We start from the raw sequence: 26,870 nt of genomic DNA, 5'->3' as shown, positions 1-26,870 counted from the left end.
TCTCAACATCATCGAGTTGGTATGGGATTTCATGAAGAATCAGTAGGATTTGAGGCGGTCAAGTTCTCCCAGATGTTTGCAACTTGCTGAGCTCCTTCAAAAACTGTGTGTACCAGAATTGATGAAGGTTGTTTAAATCAAATATTGATTATATTTGGATTTCTCTTTTGTTTTCCTAACAGGAAAAAAACTATTAACACTTTTATTTTTGAAACACTTTACAGCAATTTTTTATTGATATTGGCACAGTATTTTGTGTGTGTGTGTGTGTGTGTGTGTGTGTGTGTGTATTATAATTATATAATATAGATTATACAGTGGATGTAATATATGATATGATATAATCGCGCTATCGTTCAATGCGTCAACACGTACAGTGCGTGTCCCACGTGCCGGATGTTTATGCAGCCCATTTCCGGTACGTCACCGGGCAGACAGAGTGGAGTCGTCGGATAAAAACAGACCGTTGCGAAGGGGAAAAAAAGGGATGGATGCTGCTGCTGCTGGAGTGATGGGACACGGACACACACACACACACACACGCACGCGCGCGCGGTGGTTTGAGCTTTTAGTGTTTTGTTGTGGTTCTTTAGCCTGTTAGCTATAACCAATACGGTGGGAAAGAAGGAAAAAAGAAAGGGGAAAAAGTGGTGACGTCACGACAACCCTCCTAACGGGTTGAAAAGAGAGAGAGAGAGAGAGAGAGAGAGAGAGAGAGAGAGAGAGAGCGCCTCGGCCCCGCCCCCGAAGACGTTCCGCTCGAGCGCCTGACGTCACGACGAGGGACCCTCACGCGCTGCGCGCTTGTAAACAGATCCTCAACCACGTGACCGAGTCAGCGAGCAGCGCGAGCGAGTCCCACGGTCGAGTCCCCACCGCATTGTCCTTCCTCTCTGTCCGCGCAAAACAATCCACGAGCGCGAGAGAAAAAAACTCTCACAACAACCAGGTTACCGGGGAGGAAGAGGAGGAGAAGGAAAAGAAGAAAGGATGAAGATGAAAGGAGACAGGCTCCAGGATCAAACGGGCCGGAATCGGTTGTGTGCGCGAGACGTTTCTTTTAATCCGCTGCTTTGTAGTTTTAAAGTTTGACCGTTTCCTTTAAAAAAAAAAACGTTGACGGATGCTCTTTGCCACGACGTCACTGTTGCTCTGACGTCATAAAAGAATTCTTTCTTGTTTTCTTTCTTTTGATCCTCCGCGGGTTTGATATTCCGTTTCTCCCCGCGGGTAGCTCCACTGTCCGATATCACTGAGCATGGAGGAGGCTTTGGAATCAGGCTGGGTTTCAGTCAGGCCGAACGTTTTCGAGGAGAAAGAGAAACACAAGTTCGTTTTCATCGTCGCCTGGAACGACATCGAGGGCAAGTTCGCGGTCACGTGCCACGACCGGACGGTGCAGAAACGCAGCGCGGCGGCACGCGAGCCGGCGGCCGAGGTGTCCGAGGACGGGCGTCCCGTGGCCTCCAAGGGCCCCGTGGAGAAATCTGAGCCCGCGCGCAAAAAGAGCACCGGAAGACTCGCCGCCGCGCTCGTCGACGTCGAGGTGATCGAGCCGGTGTCGTTGGCCGACGCGCGGTTCCCGGACGACGACGCGGACGACCCGGACGTCTCCACTACAGGCGCCACGGTGTGCGGCGACTCGAGCTGGGCCGGCCTGTTCTCGTTCCAGGACCTGCGCGCGACTCACGCGCAACTCTGCGCCGTCAACTCGGACCTCGAGCCGTGCCTGCCGCCGTTGCCCGAGCAGGAGCAACAGTCCGCCGTGTGGTCGGTGCTCTTCGGCGTGCCGGAGGTCGCGCGGCGGGACACCGAGGCGCTCTGCTACCAGCTGCAGGTGTACCTGGGCCACGCGCTGGACACGTGCGGATGGAAGATCCTCTCCCAGGTGCTGTTTGCGGATGGGGACGACTCGGAGGAATACTACGAGAGCCTGAGCGAGCTGCGGCAGAAGGGCTACGAAGATGCTCTACAGCGCCAGAAGAAGCGCCTGCACGAGGTAAGAACCCTTAGTAGATACTATGTGGAGGAAAATATATATATATGTATAGTCCAGGAGAATAAAATGCCCCCAAAAGTGTGTTCGCTTTAATTTGGAAAAGCCAAAAGTTGTGAGGTTCACGGCTCTTGATGACGTCATCGCTACGGATGCCGTCACAATGAGTAGTTAAATTGGCTTGCAAAAGTCTGTTAGCTTCGTTATTCAAAATGATGCAAACCAGAACAAAACAGATGTTCAGATGTGCATATATGAAACTGTGTGCGAAAGTAATGGCACCCTGGAAGAGAAGGGGGGTGTAGTATGTCTCTGGAAGCAGCTGCGGTGGCTGAGCTGCTTTAGTGAACATTTCACACACAAGGTGCTTTTTTTTTATTTCTCTTTGTTATGAAGGACCTGTTTTTTTTAATCGTTCGGCTGTTCTTCGATATCACAATGCAGTGGATTATTTTTCTATAAGAAGCGTATAATGTTTTTTTGCTATCACACACAAACACACACACACACACACACACACACACACATGATTAAACAACAAGGTTAATGATCAGGTGCAGGAAGATGGTCAGAGCTGGGTTTCATTGTGTTTTCTTTTATCTTTACACATGATCATTAATCTACGGGTCAGGTGTGTTATGGGACCAAACACACACACACACACACACACACACACCACAAACCATTTCCTCAATGTGGCAATAAAACGAGTGCTATTGTTTATTTTCCTGTTTTGAAAAGTTTGTACCAGACGCCTGATATAGACGTATGATGCAGGATCTCGTCTGGATATAATCATGAACGAGTCGGTCGCGCTCTAAACGCGGCTCAAGGACCCGGTGCTTTTAATATTTAATCGATCGTTTTGCAGATCTTCTGTGTCGTGTTACACTTTTGGCCTTGGAGCGTATAGACTCCACTCTCGTGATGCATCGTCTCTGAAAGACAAACGCGCGCCGAACAAGGCCTCGATTCAGCACATACAGACTACAGTTCAGGTGAAAAGAGAACGTGTGTATTTGAGTCACCTCTGGAGACGTACGCTGCGCTGAATGTGTTTTTTGTTTCCTGAAAGCGCTTGAGCTGCCATCTGTTGACCTTTATCTCACTGAAACCTGATCTGTTCTGCTGCAGTCAGCATTTTTGCCCTGAGACAAGGCCTGTGTAAAATCGACCGTTTGTTTGGGGGGTAAATAAAATAATCAGCAAGGGATTAACTCCGATTAACTCGGCTGTACAGAAATAAATAGATTGTGCATTTACAATTATATTCATCAATACATCTACATATCTACATATATAGACTGATGTATATGCACTTTAGCGACTATATATAGACTGATAGATATCAGTCCCTGTCAGCCAGTGGTGATAATGGCAAAGGAAAACGTCCCTGAGATGGTAGAAGTAAGAAACCATGAAAAGAACCAGACTCAAAAGGGAACCTGTTCTCATCTGGGTGTCTCTGAAAATCCAATCATTATAGTTCCATCAGACGCAAAAGAACACAGAACAACATACAGAACACAGAGCTCCATGCAGAACACAGAGCTCCATGCAGAACACAGAGCTCCATGCAGAACACAGAGCTCCATACAGAACACAGAGCTCCATACAGAACACAGAGCTCCATACAGAACACAGAGCTCCATGCAGAACACAAAACTACATGCAGAACACAGAGCTCCATGCAGAACACAGAGCTCCATGCAGAACACAGAGCTCCATGCAGAACACAGAGCTCCATGCAGAACACAGAGCTCCATGCAGAACACAGAGCTTCATACAGAGCACAGAGCTTCATACAGAACACAGAGTTATGGACTAAAGATTGTTGTGGTAGCCACATAAAGTGCATTGTGTTCAACTGAGTGCAAACAAATAAAAACACCACCAGTAAACCTACTGTATGTCATACAGAACTGTAAACAATGTACTTGTAAATATAAACACAAAATAATATTTTGTTTACAATAATGGAAACGAGTGGAAAAAATGCTTTTGTGAGGCCCTTGAGCATGGCCCTTAACCCTCTCTGCTCCAGGGGCGCTGTGAGCCTATTGCTTTTTTTCTATTGGTTGTGGCCTTGGGGTCAGTAAACCCGCCCCCTTTTCCACCCCAATTAAGAAAACCCGTTTCCTAATTTCTTCCCTTCATCTTGTACTCACTTTGTCCTAAAAACGTTTTTAGTCACGTACAGCTATCAGCGAACGTGGAACAGTGAATCGTTGTCTGAAACAGACCGATGAAGCAAATATCGATATGAATATCGATGATTGTTTTTTTTTTTATATTTGAACGTGGCGCGATCACGTAAACCTAGCGGGAGCTTTAAATATCAGCAGCGTATCCATCTTTCTGAGAGCCGAGCTGAAGCGATTCAACGTGTCGATAACTCGTTCGACTCTGGCCTCGTCAGTATCGAGCTGTCCGAACAGTTATTACAATTTTTAATGTCTCTATATTCGGCCCGCTGTCAGTACAAGGGTACAAGGGTGTTGGTTTTAAATTATTAATAAACCCTAAGTGCCGCATCGATCCCAATCACGTCTGGAGTGAAGCAGGTATAGATCGGACGGCATGGATATAAAAGGAAATCCACGCAGCAGGTTGGTCTGACATCCAGCACTTAGTGTAAAGGAGGGAGACGTAGTCAGATCAAAGCCCTGTTCAAACCTGCTGTTCCGGTACGAGGAGGGAGTGAACGAGTGAAAACTGACAAGAGGAAGACTGTGTGTGTGTGTGTGTATTGTGTGTTGTTAAGGTTAGTAAAGAAAAAAGGGGCTGAGAAAAAGAATTGGCATAGCAGACGTGTGAAAAGAATCAAAGTGAGAAACAAAGACAGGAAGACATTAAAGCCAGCATGGACGAGTTCCAGACAGGAAGTGACCCTGTTGTCCTGAGTGCTTTGGCTGGTGAGGGGTTGAGGCTGATACACTGGAAAAACTTTTCTTTTTTCCCAACTACCGCCTTAAATAAAAGAATAATAGAGGGCGTGGACTCAGGAATGGCACGGGTATTAAAAGAACGATGTCTAAAATGGATGCAGTTTGGGACACCAGGCGTTCAATCCGTGCGTCTTCTCGTTTCCATAACGACCTCGGCGACCCCGTCTTTCACTTCGAGAACTTTCCAGCGCTCGTTTCGTCAAGAGCTGAGATTTTCCAGAGCTGCCGAGTCGGATCGGCACTAGAACGGGCTGGGATCAGATAATAGCCTGAAATCTGCCACAGCCAAGTCAATATTTAGAACAGGGTTCCCCAAACTTATTTCTGTGAGGGCCACATAATCTTTCCTTTCTTTAATGGGGGTCGGTCTGTAACAGAAAATGACACGGGTCGGAGTGACTAGCAGTATTATTGTGGATGATTTCACATGTATTTAATTTGTCTCCTAAAGCTGAATTAGTTTATTATATTGTTTTGCACCTTTTGCATATACATGTGGATGGTTGGTGAATCTAACGAGTAATTAGGCTTCGTTAATAACTAGAGGTCGACCGATAAAGATATCTAGGTTGGATCGTACTTGCGAACTTGACTACACTGGCCGATTGGCTAAAAAAAAGTAGGAATTTCGAGAAAAAAGAATTGTGATGGGGGGAAAAAGTCTCAATCAGAGAAAGAAAGTCGGAATTGCGAGAAATAAGGTCGGAATTGCGAGAGAAAAAAATGTGGTATTGCGGAAAAAAACTAGCAATTCCGAGAAAAAAAAGTCAGAATTGTGAGGAAAAAGTCGGAATTGCGAGAAATTAAGTCGGAATTGCAAGAAATTAAGTCGGAATTGTGAGAGAAAAAAATGTGGTATTGGGAAAAAAGACTCGCAATTCCGAGAAAAAAGTCAGATTTGTGAGTAAAAAAGTCTCAATTGGAGGAAGAAAGTCGGAATGGCGAGAGAAAAAAATTCCGAGACTGCAAAAAAAGGTAGAATTAGGCAAACGTTTTTTTAATGTAGCGTTGTGTTTTTTCTTCTTTTTTTTTTTTAAACCGTTTATTATTATTACTCGTTCATGATGAAATGCAGGCCCGGTGATGAATTAAACAAATATATGACAGACGCTGGAAATTACACACAGACGTCTTTCTCTGTCTTTGTCAATTGAACAACTGCAACGGATCAATTCGCTCCTCCCTTTAACATATTTTTTTCCTTTTCACTTTGCTTTGCGTTCATCTGAAAAATTTTCCGTCACTGGAAAATAAGGAGTAGGGCTTTACGGTTTTCCGTCGACAAGCTGCTGTTTTTTTTTTTTGTCTTGACTTCAAAGGAGGGATGGACCAAACGTTTCCCAGACATTCCACAACGTTCAATGTAGCTAGAAATGGATAAGAAATACACTAAAAAATGTATGGAGCAGCATGAAATCTTTCTTTCATGTGAACTAGGAGATTCAACCCTGTTCCAGCATGACAATGCTCCTGGGCACAAAGCCAGCTCCATGAAGATCTGCTTTCCATGGGTTGGAGTAGAAGAACTGACTGCATCCCAGGCCTCCTCACCTCACCTCCATCAGTTTCTTACTTTACTAACACCTTGTGTCGGAATGAATCTCACACAAATCTCCTCAAAATCTAGTGAAACATCTCCCAAAAAAATTGTTGTTATGAGGGCAAGTGGAGACTAAATGTGGAATGGGATGTTCAAAAAGCTCTTGTGGTGCTCAGGTGTTCACAAACTTTTGTCCAAGCAACTATTATTTTGTCCTGGTCAGAGGTTTCCAGGCAACAAAGACATGGAGTTCTTACTCAGTGGACTAGCTTTTATGATTCGTCTGCACCTGAGAGAACTATAAAGAAACAATGTGTGTGTGTGTGTGTGTGTGTGTGTGTGTGTGTGTGTGTGTGCGTGTGTGTGAGAAAGCTGTAGAGAAAGCGCAGGGGTTTACGTCTAATTCAGCCATGATGACGTCTGATTGTCTCAAAACATCCCTCTCTCTCTCTCTCTCTCCCTCTCTCTCACGACAGCTGCTGTTGTAGGATCAGCTCAGATTAGCTCCCACATAAGACCCCGAATCTGATTTCACGTTAAACATTTCACTGTGTTCGAGTCTCATTTCATTTCCCACAAAAAAAATAAACGTTAATCAAGCTGAAAGCTTTTGCAGCGTGAACTACCTGTGCACATAAAGCTTCTCTCTCTCTCTCTCTCTCTCTCTCTCGGAATGAGTCATCGCCCCCCAGTGGCGAAAGGGTTCCGAGGGCGTTTCGAGGCGTCCTGCCGATGTGCGGACTCGGGGCAGGGTGGGCGCAGCTCGTGTGACTTACAGCGATGTTCATGTGGCGACGTGTAATAATAACAGAAGTGCTCACTGACACGCTCGCTCTCGCGCCCCTTAATAAACTCGTCCTTCCTCCAGCGTGTGTCCAGAACCTTCTCAACGAGGCTTGACTTCTTTTCCTCGCTCCGTCCTTTTTAACCTCACAAGCAAAACCCGAACAGAAACAGACGATGTGATCCGCAAGTCAACACGTAGAAACGACGCTCTGGTCACACACACACACAGACGCTATGTATACATGTAACTATTCGTTACGCATGCCACCGACTATAAGCTCATCTTTGCCAGTTGTAGCTTTTTGTTTGTTTTTTTCTCGAGCGCCTCGTTCACGTCCCTATCTGAACAAAATCAAGCAGCGGAGTGGAGACAGGAAGTGATGAAATAATGTGGAACAATACAGAGCCGTATTTTTGTTTCTGGTGTTAAAACACTTTAGGTCTGTCCTGATAGATTTCACGTCCTGGGGTTCTATAAGTAATTTCACAGATCTGCTTGATCTGGGGTTTGATTCTTTCTGGATGCCCACGACTTTGTACAATGTCCCCTCAAGATGTTTGACTGTAGTCTTGTAGCTTGTGTATCACTAAACCTGTCACTGACTTCGACGTAAATGCTAATCAAATTATCTGTCTGTCTGTCTGTCTGTCTGTCTGTCTGTCTGTCTGTCTGTCCGTCCGTCCGTCCATCTCCCTTGTCTACTTATACTTTCGTTCGTTCTTTCTTCGGCGCCTTTAAATAAAATGTATTATTATTTTTTCTTTCTTTGTACTCTTTGTTCTTTCTTTCTTTGTTTTGTTTATTTTTTTTACCTTACTGTATTCCCTCTCCGCTCTTTCTTGCTTTCTTTCCTAAAAATATCTATCTATCTATCTATCTATCTATCTATCTATCTATCTATCTATCTATCTATCTATCTATCTATCTATCTACTCATGCTTTCGTTAGTTTGTTAGTTCATTCTTACTTTCTTTCTTTCTTTCTTTCTTTCTTGCTAACCATCCATCCATTCATTCATTCATCCATCAATCCATCTGCATGTACATATTCATTTGTTGGAGTTTGTGGTGTCCATTCAGATTTTCTTAAAAGCAAATAAATAAATTGTAATATAAACAGCTGGAAGGAAAACTTAGTACTGATAGTGAAACTAGTGTGTGTGTGTGTGTGTGTGTGTGTGTGTGTGTGTGTGTGTGTGTGTGTGTGTGTGTGCGCGCACGCACGCAGCTTTGTGTTTTTTTTACAGTCTAATTCAGCAGATCTGAGATCAGTGCAGAAGACGAACGCTGTGTCTGTACTCGGCTCAGGCCAAATATGCAAATCAAACATTCATGAATGAACAGTCAATATGTTCTTTTATTCTGCGTCCTCGTTAATTTATGCAGCATTTTTATTTTCAGACGCTCTCCATCCGAACGGCTACGTTTATACTGTATTTATACACACGTGAAAACGTAAGAAACTTCGCCTCGTTTTATTTCCGTCTACAAACTTCTTGTTGCAAATGGAATAATTACTTACATTTTAATGATCTGAAATGATTTAATTGGCAAACGTATGCATGCTGCTTCCTCTGTCTTTCTCATCTTCTTACTTTTGTTGAAGACATACGTGAATTTTACCACGTGACCATAATCTGATTATAGCTGCTCTAATGCGGAGGCTTTATACGAAGGCTTTATTAGACATTATAACCCAGTCTTTACGCCTCTATTTACATGATCTATTTAGAGCACCATGTACAAGGGGTCTGGACTAATCCTGAAATCATCATGAGTCTTCTTTATATACATGTCTGATGATACAAAAAGTAGACTACCAGGACAAAATTTTGTGGACAACTGACCATATGATTATGTGCTGAACATCCCATTTCACATGTATTCTCCATTTCCTCTTATAATAAACTTTTCTGGGAAGATGTTCCACTAGATTTTGTGGAGATTTGTGGAGATTCATTCAGCCACAGGGGTGTTAAAGTCAGGTACTGATGGAGGCCTGGAGTGCAGGTGTTCAATAGGGTTGAGAGGGTTTAGAGCTCTATAACAGGAGATCTTCCACACGAAACCATGTAAAAATATTTTTAATGGAGTTGGTTTGTGCACAGGCGCACTGACATGCCAGAACAGGTTCAGGTCTCCTAGTTCAAGTGAAGGAAAAATATCATGCTACTGCATCCAAAGACATTGTTTGAGGAAGAACTATATTTGACTGGAAAAGCCAAAAGTCCCTATAATTGTTTTTCCATGTACTTGAGCTTGTGCCCATATGTAAGTTAATCTACAAAGAAAGTTTACAGGGTTTAAGGGATGTTTGTGTGATGACTTACTTTTATCAGCCTGATGGAGGACATTTAATGGATGCGGTAAACCGACCTCAGATTAGCAGAACAACACTCTACAGAATCAGCTCTTTTTTTATCACAGCTGTGTGTGTGTGTGTGTGTGTGTGTGTGTGTGTGTGTGTGTGTGTGTTATTACCCAGATGATACTGAATGTTTGCTCAGGTGGACACGATGCTGTGTTCAGGCAGGACTGGTAGAGACAGACCTCAGAGGAGGTGAGGATACATGTCCTGGACCCGATTCATGACGTGTGTAAAGAAGGAACGATTTACATTAGTTTTAATAAGACAGTGGTGAGATCTGCTATGGTGGACATTTTCAAACAGTGGCATTAAGAAAAAGAGGTAAAGAGAGGCTGTGGGTTTCATTTGGAGTGATGAGGATGGACAGGATTAGAAATGGGTTTAATAGAAGGACCGTGCAGGATATTTTGGAGACTAGGTGAGAGAGATGGTTTGGACATGTGCAGAGGAGGAACATGGGGTATATCGGGTAAGGAATGCTGAGGGTGGAGGAAAAGAGGAAGACCATCGAAACAGTTTATGGATGTTGGTGACGGAAGACATGCAGGTGGTTGGTTTGAAAGAGGCAAATGGGTGGGATTGAGACGGACGATCCGCTGTGGCGACTGCTAACAGGAGCAGCCGAAAGATAATGATTTACATTTGTTTAAATAATACCTTGATCATGAAAATCCTTCCAAACATATCCCTGGAATTGGCATAGCCCACGTCTCCTCATTATGACTGACAGATACACAGGCCAGGCTGACTGGGGGCAAACAAGGTCCTCACGTCCCCACAGTAAGTAATGAGGAGATAAATGCAAGGCATGTTTGGCTCTATCCGAAGTAACCTTTGACACGAGTTGGGCTGCGAGCTCCCCCTCTCCACGGTGACCAGCGACTAAGGTAAACAGAGGGAGCAGTGTTTGAGCTGAATCAGCCAGTGTTTCCTCTCGGCAAGCTAACACCATAGTGTGTGTGTGTGAGTGTGTGTGTGTGTGTGTGTGTGTGTGTGTGTGTGTGTGTGTGTGTGTGTGTGGAAGCACAAGCTTAAGAAGGACTCGAGAAACAATGGCCAATTCACACCAAAAGTGTTTCTAATGCCTTTTTAGTTGCATGCTTGACAGTACAGATGTGCTTCCTGGTTAACCGTTATGAGCAACACCAGATCCTGCAGTCACTCGACGACCACATCTGTCATCCTATGAATTTTTTTCAAAGGTTTTCCTAAAAGCTAGGTCAAAAACAGTTAGCCTTCAAAAAAAAAAAAAAATATTAAAAACAATTTAACATGGTACAGATAGTTTAATATTTTTTTTTGGTTCACACAGACAGCAAATCAATTTACTTGAGAGCCTTCTAACGCATGTCCCTTTCACAAACAAGCCTTCGTAGTGCAAAAAAAGGACCAGACGTTCTTTTCCTGTTCTGTCTCCAGGAAGACGCAGCTCTACCTCTGCCATGTTAATCTGTATTCTATGTGACTCTCAGGACACGCCTCGGTCTCCGTAGTGTTGTGATGCGTCGTATTAACGTAGCGACAGCGGTGCTGAGAGAACGCGCTCAAGAAGCGAAATCAATCTACATATTAAATATTGGTCATAAATTATTGGTCCCTTTGTAAATAATAAAAGTATCGCACATCTACCAGTAATTATATATATATATATATAAACAAATGCATTATAATAAGCAAAAATGTATGCATTAAAAAATATGGTAAAATCTATGCAAAACGATACAAATGCTAACTTGTATCCGATGCACACTTTTTTATATCGATGAATCCATGATCCTAAATTTTCTAACACCCTCGTGGCACAAATTTTCACAAGCACACTATGAAAATCTAGTGTATCATCTTCCCAGAAGAGTGGAGTTTTCTCTAACAGCAAATGCCGATTATTGCGGAAAAGATGCACATAGGAATGTTATGGTCAGGTGTCCACAAACTTTTGGCCATGTAGTATAGATCGTACCATAGGTTTCTGGTGTATGTTTGTATTTGGCAGGTTTTATTTTGTTGCCATGGTTACTGAAAATGAATTTTAAAAAGATCCAGTCATGAAATCTGCTCGTCTCAGGCATCCAGGCTTCTCCTTTGTCTCAAGTCATGGGGTTTCAAACATTTTACAAATAATAAATAAAAGTGACAAATGTATGTATGTGTATGTTATGATGTCTCACTCTGTCTCTGTCTCTGTGTAGCTGTTGGAGAAGCAGCGAGGCATGGAGAGCATGGTGGAGCTGCTGCAGTTGTACTCAGAGCAGGATGAGGCCTACAGCGATCTGGTGGAGGCCACCACTGAACTCTACCACTACCTGCTGCAGCCCTTTCGAGACATGCGAGAGCTCGCCATGCTGCGCAGACAACAAATAAAGGTTACACACACACACACACACACACACACACACACATCGTTACAATTTGGAGATGTACACCAACAAACCTGCTTCAAAACACAAGCAGTTTTTCCATGCATTAAGGTTTAACTGGGGATTTGAAACGAATGCAAATTGTGTTTTTTTCTGTGCAAATTCTACAAATATATTTGAGCTACACAAGCGGGTTGTGAGCTCTGACTAGTGCGCTCGCCGACCATCCAATCAAAGGACGCGAACATGTTATCGTACGCCTGCTAGATGCCCCAGTGTTATCAACTCAAATTCTGATTGGTTAAAACCGCAGTTTCAAACAAGCCCCTGCTCTGTTGATTCTGAAGCGTCAAGACTGTGATTTCTTTCCCCCTGGAAATCTGATTGGACAGAAACCAGACTACTGGGAATAATTTAGTACATCTTCATGGAACAATATTCTCAAATGTATTTGGTGATTCTGCCGAATCAGACCGAATGAATGAATCAGGCGTCATCAGAAAAGCATCTCACGGTGAACGTATTGCGACGTGGAGGTCGCGTCGGCGTCTTCGCCCCACCCGCAGCGCAGTCGTTTGTACACTTTGATCTCTTTTCAGATTCCTCTCTTCAATCTCATTACTCTAGGATACGGCGTGTAATCGAAGCGGTCACGACCTCCTGTTTGCGCCTGGTTGCCATGGTGACCTTCATAATCGACTGGGATAATTTTATTAAGGGAAGCGTAGTACTGGGGATTGGGAGAGAAAGATAGAGAGTTGGAAGGAGAGAAGACACAGACGGGACAGAGAGTAAAAGAGAGAGAGAGAGAGAGAGAGTAAGAGAGAGAGAGACACACAGACTGGACAAAAAGTAAGATTTAACACAGACACCAGATGTGGGAAAAATCAAGAGAGAAATGGATAAAGAAAGTTTGCAGAGGAAGAGAAAGAGAGAGTGAGAGGGACAGTGGAAGATACAGACAGAAAAAACACTGAGATTCACAGAAACTAGATGTGGGACAAACCACCAAAGAAAAGCAGGAAGGATAGAAAACAGATATAACAGATAGGGAGACATAAAGGATGTAAGACACGGAGAGAGAGAGAGAGAGAGAGAGAGAGAGAGAGAGAGAGAGATGGGGATACAAGACACAGACTGAGAAAGAAAGAAATAAAGAAAGAATGCAGGACAGAGAGTGAGTGGGATCGTGGAAGACACAGAAGAGGGGGCATTACAGAGACCGGATGTGGGATTAATTAAGAGAGAGAGAGAGAGAGAGAGAGAGAGAGAGAGAGAAAGGATGCTGGATAAACAGAAAGAGAGAGTGAGATGAAGGGTAGAAGACAGACAGGACAGACATGGTGGTAGACGTAACATAGGCAAGATGTGAGACAACATTCTGAAAGTGAGCCAAAAAAGGTTTAAGGTTACAGCAAGGTCAAATATCTCAAATCGTTCTCCATTCCTGTTTCTCACACTGTCTGCTTCTTATTTGTGTGCATCTCATTTGTGTTGTCAAGGTCATGGTCAAGGTCATGGTGCGGTCTAACCTGGATTTTGTTTAAAGCTTTATTTTTGCGGTACGAATTAGTAACAGGAAGCACTAGACAGCGCATCAGATTTAAGTGGACGTCATGTGGACATTCCTGTGAACGAGCAGCAATCATTATGCAAAAATAAATGATTGGGACACCTGATTTGTCCAGCCATATGCGATTCTTTCTCAAACTGTTCAAGGAGCTTTTGACTTGTCACATGTAGTTTACAGAACAGCGAAACTCTTTCTTCACGTATCTGATGTCAGCAGTGATACAACGCCCCAGAGCACAGAGGGTTAAGGGCCTTGCTCAAGTGCTCAACAGCAGCTTGGCGATACTGGGGCTTGTCCCCCCTGACCTTAACCTCTGAGCTTCCACAGCTCCTGATTAGAGCGCAGAGTGTAGACGAGAGCGCAGCCATGCTTTGAGCCAGTCGTCTCGGGCAACTTGGAGTTTCGTGCCAAGGTTTTAAAGCTCGGCTGCTGGCGCGAATCCTGACACAGAACAGCTCCCTGTGCTTAGCTGCTAAGCAATACGCTAACAAATCCACTACAGAAGAAAAGAAATAAAAACACAAGGCAGGGGTTATGGCGGAGTGGGGTGTTGGCAGGCTGCTTAATCCATAGCAGATTCTGGAAGAATCAGACTGAACTGTACGGAGCGCCGAGTTGCAGAAAGACCAGGAAGACTTACTGTGTGTTTAGAAGGAGAGAGAAAAAGAGAGACAGAAGCTGAATGAAACTGAGAGATGTAGGAATTTTTGCCGATAGTTCCAGAAATCAACCAATGGCAAAACCGATGAATCGGCCTATCTCTAAGGCATAGCTTCGTGGCTTTGTGCACAGGGGCATTGTCCTGCTGGAACAGGTTTGCGTCTCCTAGTTCACCTGAAGAGAAAATGTTATGCTATCCGAAATTGTGGGAACAGTTTGGAAAAAAAAAACACATATGGCAGGAAAATGTTTGGTGTCCCAATCCTTCAGTCCATGCAGTATATTACAGGTAATTACATGAAACTCTGTTTTCTCTCTAGTAAAATTTCTACATGAGCATGTCAGCGACGCTTTTAAACTCTAATAGCACGTCTCAGATCCGAGACGTCTTCCGGCGTACATTTGAGTATTAGTGTACTATAATAACACTGTCCTACTTCATCACATAATCTCTTGACACAAACTGAGTCAAGCTGTATGCAAATCCCCCCCCCCCCAAATTTAGACGGTTGGTACGTCCTCCATCCTCACTATTCAGGTCTGTGTAATGCAAACAAAGCAGTGTGTGTGTGTTTTGCATGTGCTTTGCATGCGATCAACGGGACTAATAGTAGCAGGGAGGACAGAGTTTAAAATCACGTGCCGACACGACACTCTCGCACATCTGTGTGTGAGAAAACTCACGCTTTCAGGTGCTTGCATGTAGCAAAAACAAATACACGCACAAACAAGTTTATTCGTGAATACACACACACACACACACACACACACACACACACACAACCCAACTATAAATAGCTCGCACTTTGACCACCTGTTATTTGTGGCTAAACAATAGCCCATTCTGTAGCCAACGTTTCCTCCATATCAATGTTTTTCCCCTTTGTGCCACCGAGTAAAGTACAGAGCGACATGCCATTATTTCAAGCAAATGGGGACAAAATGTGGGATGGGATGTTAAAAAAAAAAAAGCACAAATCTAATTTATATTTTACGAGAGACGTCCTTATCCAAAAAGACTTACATTTATACAACTGAGCAGAGGGTAAGGGCCATGCTCAAGGGCCCAGACGTGGCATCTTAATGTGGCTGGGATTTGAACTCAAGACCTTCACATCCAAAATCCAATGCCAAAAACTACTAAGCTTCCACTTTCCTGGTCAGTTGGTCAAGTGTCCACAAATCTTATAGTCAGATGTAAAACAAACTTTTGTCTGTATAGTTGATATGGAATAAAAAGAGGAAGTGGGAGTTACAGGATATGTTACCGGTTCTGGTTCCAGCTCCCAAGCCATTGCCGTTATTGGCATAACATATATTATCTCCATCTTATATCCTGTGTCTAGCATGTGAGCAAACTCGTTCTTCCCAGGCTCTCTTGTAAAGCTAATGAAGTTAATGAACATATGGTACCTGATCCACCCTCTACCGAGTGCACACATGAACAAATGAATGAAAGCACGTCTGATGGGATGAATGAGCGATAAAACCATGGGTGGTGGACGCACAGGGGGAACACATGCCCCTCGGCAAACGAGGCATAATGAGACGGGGTTATCGAGTGTCAAAGACATACACCATCCGTCACTATCGTGTTTCTGACAGGACCCAAGCACAGGCATGAATAAGAGATGTGCCAGGTAAGATGGAGCAGAGCGGTGATCACTAGAAAATCTAACCGAGATAATATAGCTTTCAAAACACTTTTCTTGGCTAATTTGATTGACAGGGGGAGCGGAAGTAAGCTCCTCCTATCCACTTTTGTTTCCCAGTTACAGATGTTTTTCTAATATCACATGCCAAATTTTGGGGGTTGGCTCGCATCGCATGTCCGAGACCGAGACCGCAGCTAGGCGTTGGCTCATATGGACGAGAACCTGGGACTTTGCAGCAGATTGTAATGATTATAATTATCATCCATCCCACCTTTAAAACCTCATTGCATCATCACTCACCCTCCCTTCGCTCTCCTACCGCAATGCATGATGGGTACCTGGTACTCCATCATGACGTCAGTGCTTAGTCCTGGATTATGGTGGTTTTTTTTTGTTTTTTGTTTTTTTTTTACATTAGAACCTCGTCTCAGGTCATCCAGAGTTTTTATTTTCCCTCCACTTCATGCCTTTGTCTTTTCGAAGTGTTTGATTACAAGAACGCGAGGAATGTCGGAAAATAAAGCAGAAGAATGGAGCGTGCGGTGCCAGTCGCAGTGCACGTCCGTGCCATCTCAAATAAAAGATTCCTGAGCTGCGAGCTCACGTCTAACTCACGAGACTTAAGTCTCACTTTCCAGTGCTTGTGTTCTCCAGACGTTTCTCTCTCACCTTCAAATGTAATGAAATCTTGTGTGTTTGGTGTTGGGGGGACGTGTTTTTATAGCTTGGTGGGGACCAAATGTTTCATTTTAGTTCCTGAGGTCATTAAACCAAGGTGTCGCATAGTCACTAAGCTGCATTGATACGCAATGGAAGGTCCTCATAATGTTAGAGAAACACGTCAAGCGTGTGTGTACATGTGACCTACTGTAGGCCATGGCAGCATCTGTTTTGCATTAGAGTATTTTTAAACCATGCGGATACAGAAACCCTGCATGGGCGTGTACGCTCGGGTTTAGGAAGTTCACACACACACACACACACACACACACACACACACACACACACACACACACACACACACATTTGGAATTTGTTTCAGTGAGAATTTCCAAGAAAATGAGGAAGAGCTGTGTTTGGTTTCAAGTCTGGGAGAGACTCGGTTTTCAACTCCAAGGCATAGCAGTCAAAAATCTCAGTGCCTGATCGATCCTATCTCAGTGGTTTTGAGGAAAGTTTCATCGAAGGCATGTTTTCAGGACAAAAAAAAACAAGCATAGCACACAACGTGTTAAAAATGAAGCGTACGACAATCAGGAGGGTTCGGAAAACAATGGTGGACAGTAAATGTGATTCATTACTGCAAAAAGTAGCTTTTTGGCGTATCTGTATTTACTGAAGTGTTTCCATCTGGGGAGACTTTTACTGGAACTTCACTACATTTCAAAGTCAAATATTAAAATTTGTACTCAACTACATTTAGTAAAATCAGACGTTTATTTTTATTTTCGAGGATAAAAACGTAACTGGTGAAACGTAGCGAGTCACCAATCAGGGTCGAGCGCACGCTCTGTTTTACACGTGTTCTGATCGGCGCTTGGTGTATCTACTGATCACCAACATACAGTTCAGCATCAGTTCAACATCAAGCAGAACATTTAGAGAGGAATAAATGATGAAGAAACTTTAGACTCGAACTCACCACGACACACGTGACCTCATTTACACGAGTAGTTAAAAAGAAGGTTTTGGGTTCATGATAATTGTAAAAGAAATCAATCAGTGTTTGAGTCATTAATATCATTCTATTAATAGATCAGTGTGCTGAGAGTCACATTCGAGTCTTTACACATAAACTGAGGTGATTCTTGTCTTGTGATAAAAATGATAATAGGAAAATTATAGTTATAATAAATCATAGTACTTTGGATATTTACTACATTTGAAGGTAAAAACTTTTGTACTTTGACTCAAGTGAAAGTTTAAAGGCACACTTACATGAGTCACATTTTATCTCAACTTCAACTCAAGTAAATGTTTTGTGTATTTCATCCACCACTGGTGGAAAGAAATTCAACAAGAAAAAGGTTATATATAAAAAAAGAAAATCTGCTTCCTATCATTCAAATTAGTTTTTTTTTCCAGCTGTGACACAGCAGAAACTGACATCATCTTAAATGACCGCTCTATTCGCTTTAATAGTTGCTATGGCAACACCACGAAACCTTGGAACACTCTGAGCCTTAAAAATGCATGATGAATATTTTACCCTGTACAGATTTGTAATATCAAATACACTAAACTGACAAAAGTATTGGGACACATGAATATTTCAGCCATTTCAGAATATTTTCTCTGACTTGTTCCCACGAAGTCAGAGGGACACAATTGTATAGGGCGTCTTTGGATCTGAGAATTCAGTTTTCTCTTCAGTTGAACTTGGAGACCCAAACCTTTGGTCAAATCCTGCTCCATAAAAATCTGCTTTCCATGGGTTGGAGTGGAAGTTCTTCTGCTATAAAGCTGCAACCCTATTGAAGATATGAATGTGAATGCTGACTGCTCCCCAGGCCTCCTCACCACCTCACCTACCTACCTGACTTGTGGGACACAACACCCTTGTGGGATAAATGGGCACATCTAGTGGAACATCTTCCCAGAAGAGTTGAAATTATAAAATAAAAAAAAACACATGTGGATTTGGAAAGAAACACATAGCAATCTTAATGTCTGGTGTCCACAGACTTTTGGCCATACATGATATCTTTAGGAACATTTTATTAGCCGTTGGGAAAAGATTTAATATTAAAATTTTAAATTTTTGTAAGCGAATCACCACAGTGAATCGTTTGCGCTATGCGATTTTAAGCTGTAAAAAAAAAAAAGTAAATCAATAAATATCATAAAAAATTGGAACGGAATTCCGCACGTACGTTTCCACGGACGTTAAAAAAAGTACGTTTGGCTAGGTAAATGTGCTAACAGTCAGGTGCCAACATTTCTTTTTTTACGGCTTAGCCGTATCTTACCCTTTTTGCAAACAAGAGATTTGGAAAAACAATGGGCAGGACACGAGACGCGCAAGACGCCTGGCAGCATTTACTTTCACTGCGAGCCAATCAGAGAAGACGTAGGTGGGACTCAAGGCGGACGCTTCGTCTGGAAAGAAATTTGCAGGAGCTGCTTGTCATTATGTCGAGCTCACACCAGACACGCGCTTCACTCACTGTTTTCTGTTTTTGCTTGGCGTACAGGTTGGAAAACAATCAGCCGTCTCATTCACCAACACACGCTAGGAATCTTTTTTTTTTTTTTTTTTTAATCCACTTTATCCTCTACACCACATAGTTTGTGACCACCTGAACTTTTTGAACATCTTTTTAAACATAATTTTCCACATTGAGTCTCTTTGCTGTTATTCTTCTGGTAAGATGTTCTACAGGTTTTCGTGGAGATTTGTTCTCCTTTAGCCACAAGGGTGTTAGTAAAGTCAGGTACTGATGTAGGTGATGTGAGGAGGCCTGGGGTTCAGTCAGCGTTCACATTTAACATGTTCTATAATTCAGTTTAATTTATTTTTATTTGTAGAGCGCTTTTAACAATTAGACGTTGTCTCAAAGCAGCTTTATGGAGATGAAAAGGTGCAAAGTTGTATAAATGAGTGTAAAATATAGTGCCTATAAGTTTGTTCCTTATGCAGGCAGTCCCCGAGTTAAGATGGTTCGACTTCCGATTTTTCGATCTTACGACAGCGATACAGAAAAATTGTAACAAATATTCAAATTTTCTTGCGCTGTTTTCATTTCTGAACGAGGCGTTGGGAAGCTGCCAGGGTTGAAATGTGTGTCTCAACAACTTGTTTTTCCAGCTTCCTCACAACACCCAGCTGTGGTTTATAATCATGTGTGTGTCTGAGAGACACATGGAAGTTCCTCATGCTTGTGACCTCTCAGGTGAAGCGACCAAAGACTTGAGGACAAAAACACCAAGGTTATCCTTCCTGATCCTGTAACTGTCAGGATACGCAGAACCGTATCGGAGCTCCTGTGTGTTTATTTACTAAGTAGACTAAAACCGTTCGAAAGCCTCGAGGGAGACGCTAATAAAAGTGATTCTTGTTTACGCAAGTTCTAGCCTGGAGCAAGATCTGTCTCTAAGCAGGTGACGGTCGCAGGCTTTGGAGATTCTTCTTGCCAAGATCTTAGATTCTTCTGCTCGCCTAAATAAGAGCGAGGCCTGTTGTGTGTCAGCTCGGTCGTGAATTTCCTGCTTTGTGTCATCCTGCAAATATGCACACGTGGTCTGTGTGTGTGTGTTTGTGAGGAACTAAAGAAGTACACAGGTACTAGATGAGATCCCGGCCCATGTTTCCACAACGATATGACGTTTTTATTAAAAATGACTTATAAAATGGCAGATGGAAAGATTGTTAGAAGGTTAGTCCCTAGAGTTTGATTTCACTGAGGTTTGGTGCAGCGAGGTCCATCCTGGTAGATGGATCCATGGTTTGAAGAAAAGTTCCTACTCTGGTCTGGGAACTAAAAATAATGGTTCTAGTAACTAGAGTAAAGCTCAGAAATACAGTCCTGGATCTTTAATTGAAAATAAAGGTGCACTTTAACTTGTATGCTCAGTTCCTTAATGAGTTCCTGAAAAAAGTTCTCCAAATGTTTTCCAAATCCCCAGTGTGAAGGTGAAAAGGTGTGAGGATGAACATCCTCAGACCAGGATGTGAGAACAGGATGAGTATCTTTAGAAAGCGCTCTGTTTCTTCATCTGTCTGTGGGTTTGTGTTCAGATCTCTCTGGAGACGGAGTATTTGGGTCCACGCAGGGTCGAAGCCCTCAGGAGGGAGGATGAGGACTGGCAGAGGAAGGCCCACACTGCAGTGCTGTCGATCCAGGACCTCACGGTGAAGTACTTCGAGACCACGGCGAGGGCACAGAAAGGTATTAAACCATGCTGACTCTGTTTCTCTCTCTCTCTCTCGCTCTCTCTCTTTCTCTCTCTTTTGTGCAGGCGCATACTCTATCGATCTGTCACTGTCCCTTGCTCTCTATTTCTATCCTTCTCCCCCATTCTCTCAATCTCTCTCTTTTTCTTTTGCTCTCTTTCTGTATAACTCTCTCTCTCTCTATTTATCTCTTTCTTTCTCTTCTCCCCTTCCTCTCTTTTTTTATCTCTGTCTCACTGTTTTTTGCACCCTAACCCTATACCTCTCTCTCTTTTTGTCATTTCTTTCTTGCACTCTGTCTCTCTATTGCTTTCTGGCTCTCCAACTCTCTGTCTCTCACTGTCTTTTGCTTTCCTATCTATCTATCTATCTATCTATCTATCTATCTATCTATCTATCTATCTATCTATCTATCTATCTATCTATCTATCTATCTATCTATCTATCTATTTATTTCCCTTCTTGAGCATGTATGTACAGATTCACAGGAACCTGCTGATCTGAGATGCACTGAGGATCACAGCTCAGTCCTCATTACAGTCACATCAGTTGGTCGATATAAAGAAGCTGCTGTGTGCAGAAAAACTCCCTCACATTGAAACTGGGGAAAATAATCTCATATTGTATTCCTGACACATTAGACAGCAGCGCTCAGTTTTCCCCCATGAGACCTTTGGCTAGTCAATAACACTTCCAGGAAGTGGAGGCCTCAGGGTCTGTGTTTTTCCCAGTAACCTCACTGGCTGTGAATGCTCTCCTGCCTGGCTGTGAAAGCAGGAGCAGCCAGTGACAAACCGATCGAATAACATCGCACGTCTCGTCTCGTCTCGCAGTGATGTACGAGCGGATGCGAGCTGACCAGAGGAAGTTCGGGAAGGCGGCCTGGGGTGCAGCAGTGGAGCGCATGGAGAAACTGCAGTACGCTGTTTCCAAGGAGACACTGCAACTGATGCGTGCCAAAGAGATCTGTTTGGAACAGAGGAAGCATGGGCTAAGAGAGGAGGTATGCACACGTACACACGTGATTACCCCATGTACAGTATATAGGCTTGTGATCATAGAACAGGGGTCCCCCAACTTTTTTCGCTGAGGGCCACATCATTTTTTCCTTTCTTTAATGGGGGTCAGTCTGTAACAGGAAATGACACGGAGTGTTATTTGAAAAACAGATACAGATATCATTTGAGTAAAACATATTTAAAATTAAATTCACAGAATATTGTTCAGAGGGTCGCTCCAAATGCGGGCTGGGCGTAGTTTGGGGACCCCTGCAGGTGAACATCCTAAACTTTTTTACCCCCTTGTCTTTCAGATGCAGGGGCTCGAGGATGGCGAGGACGCCATGGCGCGTCTGGACCAGTTAGAGGCGCTGTACTACGAGTTGCAGCTGCAGCTCTACGAGATCCAGTTTGAGATCCTGAAGTACGAGGAGTTGCTGTTGACTGCGCAGCTGCAGAGTCTGCGCAGACAGTTGACCGGTTAGTTGCATGCAGGTCTCTTAAAAAAATTGCATGCTTTATGTGGGATTTGAGCCACCTTTCAGCTGATTCACCAGACCTCTCACCAGCAGCTGTTTTTCAAAACATATTTGTGTATGTGTGAGTGACTCATGCTTGGAGCTGCTCACTTGCACCACATGCTGGACAAAGAAACACACCAGGCAAATATAATCAAAATATCAGTAAAGTCAGCAACAAAGAACCTGAATCGGTGGTCGGTCATGAAGTAAAAACAAAATGATGGCCGCTTTATACGAAAGAAAATATTTATTTCCGTCAAATTATGATCGTCTGTCGGTATATGGAAAAAATCTGATAATGGCAAGGGTGCTTTTAATTATCGTTTCAGTCGTATACAGAACTCGCAAGACCCCACAGCATAGAGTGGAGAAGTTCATCTCGCAATGTTGATTTTGCATTGTTGGTTTTGCTAACTCTGTTTTCTACACGTTTTATTTGTGTTTTGCACGCAGAGAGGCAGGACGAGGTGGTTTACTACGACGCGTACGAAAGTCCTGACGCCCTGCAGGCCACAGACGAGGCGTCCCTTGCTCCTGCGCCCCTAAGAGACGAGGTCGTGCAGCTGCAGCAGAGGACACGGCAGCTAGAGGCCAGGAGGGGACGCATCACTGCCAAGAAAGCCTACCTCAAAACCAAAAAGGTAGCAGCCAATCACAGGGTAGAACTCAAAACAGCACACGTGCAAAGGTGCTGCTGTACAGTTTACAAATTTCAGGAGCTGAAATTAGTCCTCGTTTGTTGAAAGGTTCCTGATTCTCTGTAACAGAGGTCGACTGATTCATCAGTTATTCAGGGTTAGGGTTATAACCAGTATTTGATCGCTGAAACTACCACCTATAGGCAAAAATCCATACAGATAGTTCTTCCGGGTTACACTATGCAGTGCGAGAGCGCCCTCTAGAGCGAATCACGTGTTATTAAGTGTCTTTTTTTTTTATTTCATTTTGGATGTAACTTTTTATTTATTTGGAGTGTTACTTTTAATTTCAGTTTGAATGCACATCTTTTAGTTTTTATTGTATTTGTAATTAAGTTCAGTGCTATTTTACATTGAACATTGTTAAAGTTATAACAGTTTTTTGACATGTCTGATTTATCCAATATTTGTATGCGTAATTTTAAAAAGATTTGACAGACAGACAGACAGACAGATAGGCATGTGACGCAGCTAAAAACGATGGTGTGTGTGAGCTTATGTATGTGGAAATGATCAGTTAGCATCTGGTCTGAGTGTGATAGCCTGCAGTGTGATTTAGCAGCTCAATAAGATCTTGTGGCAGAGGGGAACCACGTGTCAGACCTGAACAACTTCTTAATCTTCTTCTTCTTCCTCTGCTTCTTTCGGCTTCTCCCCTTAGGGGTCCCCACAGAGACACAACCTGTTAATTGGCACTCAATATAACATTCTACATATGCTGTTTCTCCATCATTGAACATTTAAAGGCTTGGAGGAGTTGGTGTTGGATCTCAGAAGTTGAGCTATTTTATGAGTTGCTGAGGATTATTGCTGAATGTAGAACACAGTAGAACATTACTCATATTCACACACTCCGGTGCTCATGATATTTCTCTCTTTCTTTCTGGTGTTTTGTAATGTTTTTATAATCACACTTTTGGTCTTTTTTTTTTATAATCACATTTTTGGTCTAAGGTAATTCTTACATTCTGTATGTCCATTAGGAAATGCGTTATAGCAATAAACTTGAAGTTGAACTTCCTCGTCTGGAGGCGAGAGCTACTAATTTAGATCTAGGAACCTCTAGAAACTGCTTTCCTTCCAAAGTCTTGATGACAGTGGATTTGAGACACAGGCTGGAGGTTAATGGGCTTTTTTTTTTGTTAATCAGGAAATCTGCATTGTCAATCACACCCAGAAACTGCAGCAACGCCAGAGCGGCCAGGACCTCGACTCCCATCATGCTTTGCGGCAGGTACACCTTTAAAAAAAAACACAGCTTCTCCTTTATTTTAAAATCTATTGCAGTTATGACTTAATGCACTTCGCGAGGAAACTCTGCTCTGCCTGAGACATATATAATGGAATAAACCAGAGCTCATGAGATGCTTGTTTTTGTGCAGCAGGATGAAGAGGAAGAGGAGGTGAGGAACACACGAGTCAGCCAGGAGAGACAGAAGACGTTGGACAGACTGCGCAGCTTCAAACAGGTTCATTCTTTTTACTCAACTCAGTGAACATCTATGAAATATCTGCAGAGACGCTGAACTCTCTGTGTTCTTCCATTCCACATAGCGCTACCCAGGCCAGGTCACCCTGAAGTCCACACGCCTGCGTCTGGCACACGTCAGGAAGAAAAGCGGTGTCGCACAAATGGCCGCGAAAGCGCTCCAGCCCCAGACGCAGGTGGCCAGCGTGCAGACGGACGATGCCCCGGCGTCTTTGAAAGTTTCCGCTGCCATTGCGGAGCTTCAGAGACCCGAAGGGTTTACGTCTTTACCCTCGAACATCCCACCCATCCCAGAAACGCTCGGGCCATCCTCCCTGCCCATGCTTACCGAGCGCCAGGTCCTGGACTCATCCACTTCTCCGATCTCTCCCCCTCCTCCACCTCCTCCTCCTCCACCTCCTCCTCCCTCTCTTGAAGACACACTTGGGTCGGGACGAGGGGAGGGACAAGCGAGCAGCCCCGTGTCCCAACCCAAAGCTGAAAGTCCACTCGGCCCATTCTCCGCTCGCTACTTCGACAGCAGTCAGCTTGTGAACGCTCGCAAAAAGCTGAGGAAGACGTCCTCTCTCGAGTCGTCCCAGTGGAGGAGAGGTGAGACGACCTCGAGGAAGGTCTTAAACTGTTTTTAATCTTCAATAGTAAGACTGAGTAAGACAGGGTATGTAAAGGGTGCGTTTTAAAGTGGAGTGATTTACAAACCTTTTCAATCAATGCACATTTAATGGAACTGAACATGTCGCATGTAATTTGCGCCACAGCCCTAAACCACCTCTCTTGTCCACAGCGTCCTCTCCTATGGATGAAGTCCTGGCCAGCCTGAAGCGCGGAAGCTTCCACCTGCGCAAAGCCGAGCTGCGGGTTCTCGCCCCGGATCCAGACGAGGACGACGGGAACAACATCCTGGCTCAGATCCGACGCGGCGTGAAGCTCAAGAAGGTGCGGCATCACGAGCAGCAACGCTGCACCGAATCCAGCGACCCACTCACGCGCAGCATCCACGAAGCCCTGCGCCGCATCAAGGAGGCTTCACCGGAGTCCGAGTCCGAGGACGAGGGGCTGCCATGCACCGACTGGGAGAGCTAGATCACTTATTATACACACACACACACACACACATACACATTCATAAACACACACTTCAGTGACCAGTGTATATATTCATATATGCACACATCAGACACATTTAAGATCGTGAATAAACGCAACACTGCTGGTCATCAGGTTTATGAAGGAAAAGCATCGGATGTGATGTTTTGTAGCCGCGTACCCACGAGTTACAAAGTCAGGCTCAGACCACTGACCACACACCCACCCAAAGCACAACCTTCATATGTGCCGTCACGTCTCTCTCAATCAGACGTCTAGCCATGTCTGTTTTTCAATGTATTTTTTTTTTTTATTTCTCCCCCACGCTCGTCCTGTACACAAACCAACGTTCACCATTTACAACAATTCAGCAACACAATGCGCTCATTTCCACCGCTTCTGTTTGTTCGAGCGAAATCCGAGCCACAGACTTCAGTTCAACAGAACGTCCTCGCAATTTCAATTCCCCGGCGTTTAGATCCCGATCCCTGACGTGAGCCAGTAGCTTTCAAACCCGTGTGTAAGGTTTTTTTATGGGGGGCATCTTCAAACGCCTAAAACGTGAGCTAATGCTATAATACAACTTTTTTTTAAAGAACAAACTCAATAAACACATGAATAATAAAGTAAATGATGTATAGACAAGCAGAGGAGCCCAGAATACGAACATAGCAGGTTTAATTACGCGTTACGTGTTTTTCTCCTATAAACCATTAGGGAAAAAGCTTAACGTGGCTTAATGAAGCGATAAAACCAAAGTCTTTTAAAAGACCAATCTCAGTAAACACATTAATAATAAAGCAGATTTTGTACAGACCAGCAGTGGTTTAGTTTTGGTCTTTTAAAAACGCTCTGTTATCGCATTAAACCATGCGCAGGTTTTTTCTTTACGTGTAATTAAACACCTTAAGAGTTCGTATTCTGGACTCACGTGTTTGTCTGTACTCAAGTGTTTGTCTGTACTCACGTGTTTGTCTGTACGTAGTTTGCTTTATTATTAATGTGTTTACTAAGTTTACGGTTTGTATTTTTCATGTTAAGTGTTTTAGCGTGTCTCTTTTTTTTCCACCCAAACTCCTTCTGTCCTTTCCATTTTGGACGATGTCACATTCCCATGCCTTCTCTCTTTCTCTCTATGTCTCTCTCTCTGTCTCTCTCTCTCTCTTGCTTTCTCTCTGTCTCTCCCTCTCTCTTTCTCTCTCTGTCTCGCTCTCTGTCTCTCTCTCTCTTTCTCTCGCTTTCTCTGTCTCTCTCTCTCTTTCTCTCTCTCTGTCTCTCTCTCTCTCTCTCTCTCTCCTCTC

The 26,870-nt window shown here is 43.6% G+C and overlaps 1 protein-coding gene across 2 annotated transcripts; it reads left to right on the top strand.

Annotated features, from left to right (window-relative positions):
* Nucleotides 1-269: 269 nt before the first annotated feature.
* On the top strand, nucleotides 270-26,531 carry jmy (junction mediating and regulatory protein, p53 cofactor). Of its 2 annotated transcripts, none has more exons than XM_046867723.1 (10): nucleotides 270-1,999; nucleotides 11,828-12,001; nucleotides 20,622-20,772; nucleotides 21,611-21,780; nucleotides 22,090-22,255; nucleotides 22,750-22,937; nucleotides 24,145-24,228; nucleotides 24,380-24,463; nucleotides 24,549-25,074; nucleotides 25,268-26,531. In XM_046867723.1, exons 1-10 carry the CDS (start codon nucleotides 1,259-1,261, stop codon nucleotides 25,564-25,566), a joined length of 2,583 nt encoding a protein of 860 aa, XP_046723679.1. In that variant the 5' UTR covers nucleotides 270-1,258; the 3' UTR covers nucleotides 25,567-26,531. The 2 variants fall into 2 exon arrangements, with proteins under 2 accessions (XP_046723679.1, XP_046723678.1); XM_046867722.1 differs by having other exon boundaries at nucleotides 24,377-24,463.
* The last annotated feature ends 339 nt before the right edge of the window (nucleotides 26,532-26,870 follow it).

The sequence above is a fragment of the Silurus meridionalis genome, chromosome 15 (assembly GCF_014805685.1).
Source record: "Silurus meridionalis isolate SWU-2019-XX chromosome 15, ASM1480568v1, whole genome shotgun sequence".
In the NCBI taxonomy this organism is placed as follows: Eukaryota; Metazoa; Chordata; class Actinopteri; order Siluriformes; family Siluridae; genus Silurus; species Silurus meridionalis.
The sequence above is the reverse complement of the archived record's forward strand: the minus strand, read 5'-3'. Positions and strand labels throughout refer to the sequence as shown.

Coding starts and splice junctions, on each gene's coding strand:
- jmy (XM_046867722.1), top strand. CDS start 1,259: ATGGAGGAGGCTTTGGAATCAGGCTGGGTTTCAGTCAGGCCGAACGTT. Junction 22,938..24,144: donor CCTACCTCAAAACCAAAAAG/GTAGCAGCCAAT, acceptor TTTGTTAATCAG/GAAATCTGCATTGTCAATCA. Junction 24,229..24,376: donor CCCATCATGCTTTGCGGCAG/GTACACCTTTAA, acceptor GTTTTTGTGCAG/CAGGATGAAGAGGAAGAGGA.